We start from the raw sequence: 2,500 nt of genomic DNA on the forward strand, positions 1-2,500 counted from the left end.
TAGAATAGAATAGAATAGAATAGAATAGAATAGACTATTGGAATGAAGAATAGAATAGAATAATGAAGAATGGAATGGAATAGAATAGAATGAAAAATAGAATAGAATATAGAATAGAATATAGAATAGAATAGAATAGAATAGAATAGAATAGAATAGACTATTGGAATGAAAAATAGAATAAAAGAACAGAATAGAATAGAATATTGAAATTAGAATAGAATAGAATAGAATATTGGAGTTAGAATAGAATAGAACAGAACAGAATAGAATAATGGAAATAGAATAGAATAGAATAATGAAGGATGGAATGGAATAGAATAGAATGAAAAATAGAATAGAATATAGAATAGAATAGACTATTGGAATGAAGAATAGAATAGAATAGAATAGAATAGAATAGAACAGAACAGAACAGAACAGAATAGAATAATGGAAATAGAATAGAATAGAACAGAAAAAATGGAAAGGAATGGAATGGAACAGAACAAAATAGAATAGAAATTGAAATGAATAGAAATTGACAAACAGAATAGAATATAGAATAGAAAAGAAATGAAATAAAAACATAATAGTATAACAGAAGTGGAAGGGACCTTGGAGGTCTTCTAGTCCAACCCCCTGCTCAAGCAGGAGACCCTTCCAGACAAGTGGCTGTCCAATCTCTCCTTAAAACCCCCCAGTGATGGAGCAGCCACAGCTTCTGGTGGCCACCTGGATGGTTCCTGCTTCAACCTCCCCTCCTTCTTAAGCAACAGACAGGATATTCTGATGTTTTCTTCCTCTAACCCCCCCCCCTGTCCAAGCCATCCCCTGTGAGGGCATCTATCCTGGCCCCCATTCCCGGTGCCCTTTTGTAAGACTGAACACCCCACCCCCTCCCCAGAGCAAAAGTCGTGGCAGTGACCAGGCCCATTTCATCCTGGGTTTTTTCCTCCCCTCTTGCAGCCATCAGTACAATTTGATCTTCCAAGGTCTCAAGGGGTCCCTCATCTCCAGCCTCAACCAAGAGGTAAGAGTTGGGGTCTCTTCAGTGGTGACATTCAATTATTATTATTATTTTTACTACCAGTTGGTTCTGTAGGCGTGGCTTGGTGGGCGTGCCAGGAGAAGGATGTTGCAAAATCTCCATTCCCATCCTGGGGCCAGCCAGAGGCGGCGTTTGCCAGGTCTCCAAAACGGATGACCAAATTTTGCTTCCTTGCCAGCGTTTAAAAAAAAAAAATCAGAACAGAGTTGGAAGGGACCTTGGAGGTCTTCTAGTCCAACCCCCTGCTCAAGCAGGAAACCTCAGACCATTTCTGACAAGTGACGGTCCAGTCTCCTCTTTAAAACCTCCAGTGATGGAGCACACAGAACTTCTGGTGGCAAGCTGTTCCACTGGTTAATTGTCCTCGCTGTTAGGAAGTTTCTCCTTAATTCCAGATTGCTCCTCTCCTTGATAATTTAGACTAGACTAGACTGGAATATAGAATAGGAAAAGGAATAGGAATAGAATAGAATATAGAGTAGGCATAGAGTAGGCATAGAGTAGGAATAGAATAGAATAGAATAGAATAGGAATAGGAATAGAATAGAATATAGAATAGGAACAGAATAGAATAGAGAATAGGAATAGACTAGACTAGACTAGAATAGGAATAGACTAGACTAGACTAGACTAGATTATAGAATAGGAATAGAATAGAATAGGAATAGACTAGACTAGAATAGAATAGACAATAGAAATAGAAATAGACTAGACTAGACTAGACTAGGAATAGGAATAGGAATAGGAATAGAATAGAATAGAATAGAGAATAGAGCATAGAAATAGAATAGGAATAGAATAGAATAGAATAGAATAGAATAGAGACTAGAAATAGAAATAGAATAGGAATAGAATAGAATAGAATAGAAATAGGAATAGAATAGAATAGAATAGAATAGAATAGAATAGAGAATAGAATTAGAATAGAATAGGAATAGAATAGAATGTAGAATAGGAATAGGAATAGGAATAGGAATAGGAATAGGAATAGAATAGAATAGAATGTAGAATAGGAATAGGAATAGGAATAGGAATAGACTAGAATAGGAATAGACTAGAATAGGAATAGACTAGAATAGAATAGACTAGAATAGAATATAGAATAGGAATGGAATAGAATAGACTAGAATAGAATATAGAATAGGAATAGACTAGACTAGAATAGGAATAGACTAGACTAGACTAAACTAAACTAGAGAATAGAAATAAAATAGAATAGGAATAGGAATAGAATAGAATAGAATAGAGCTGGAAGGGACCTTGGAGGTCTTGTAATCCAGCCCCCAAATCTCAGGCAGGAGACCCTATACCATCAGATAGGTGGCTGTCCAATCTCTTCTCAAAAACCTCCAATGTTGGCGCATTGAGGCATTCACAATTCTGGTGGCAAGCAGTTCCACTGGTTAATTGTCCTCACTATCAGGAAGTTTCTCCTCTATTCCAGGTTGCTTCTCTCTTTGATCAGTTTCC

The 2,500-nt window shown here is 36.7% G+C and overlaps 1 protein-coding gene across 1 annotated transcript in view; it reads left to right on the forward strand.

Moving 5' to 3' along the window:
* LOC309390061 (bactericidal permeability-increasing protein-like) overlaps nt 1–2,500 on the forward strand; it is a 22,584-nt gene that overhangs the window by 5,196 nt on the left and 14,888 nt on the right. Inside the window, exon 6 of the mRNA XM_081949141.1 lies at nt 949–1,012. Coding sequence (XP_081805267.1) covers nt 949–1,012 — 64 coding nt within the window. The remainder of the gene's footprint in view (nt 1–948; nt 1,013–2,500) is intronic.

This window comes from Natrix helvetica (genome assembly GCF_964273705.1).
Source record: "Natrix helvetica genome assembly, chromosome: 3".
Taxonomy (NCBI): Eukaryota; Metazoa; Chordata; class Lepidosauria; order Squamata; family Natricidae; genus Natrix; species Natrix helvetica.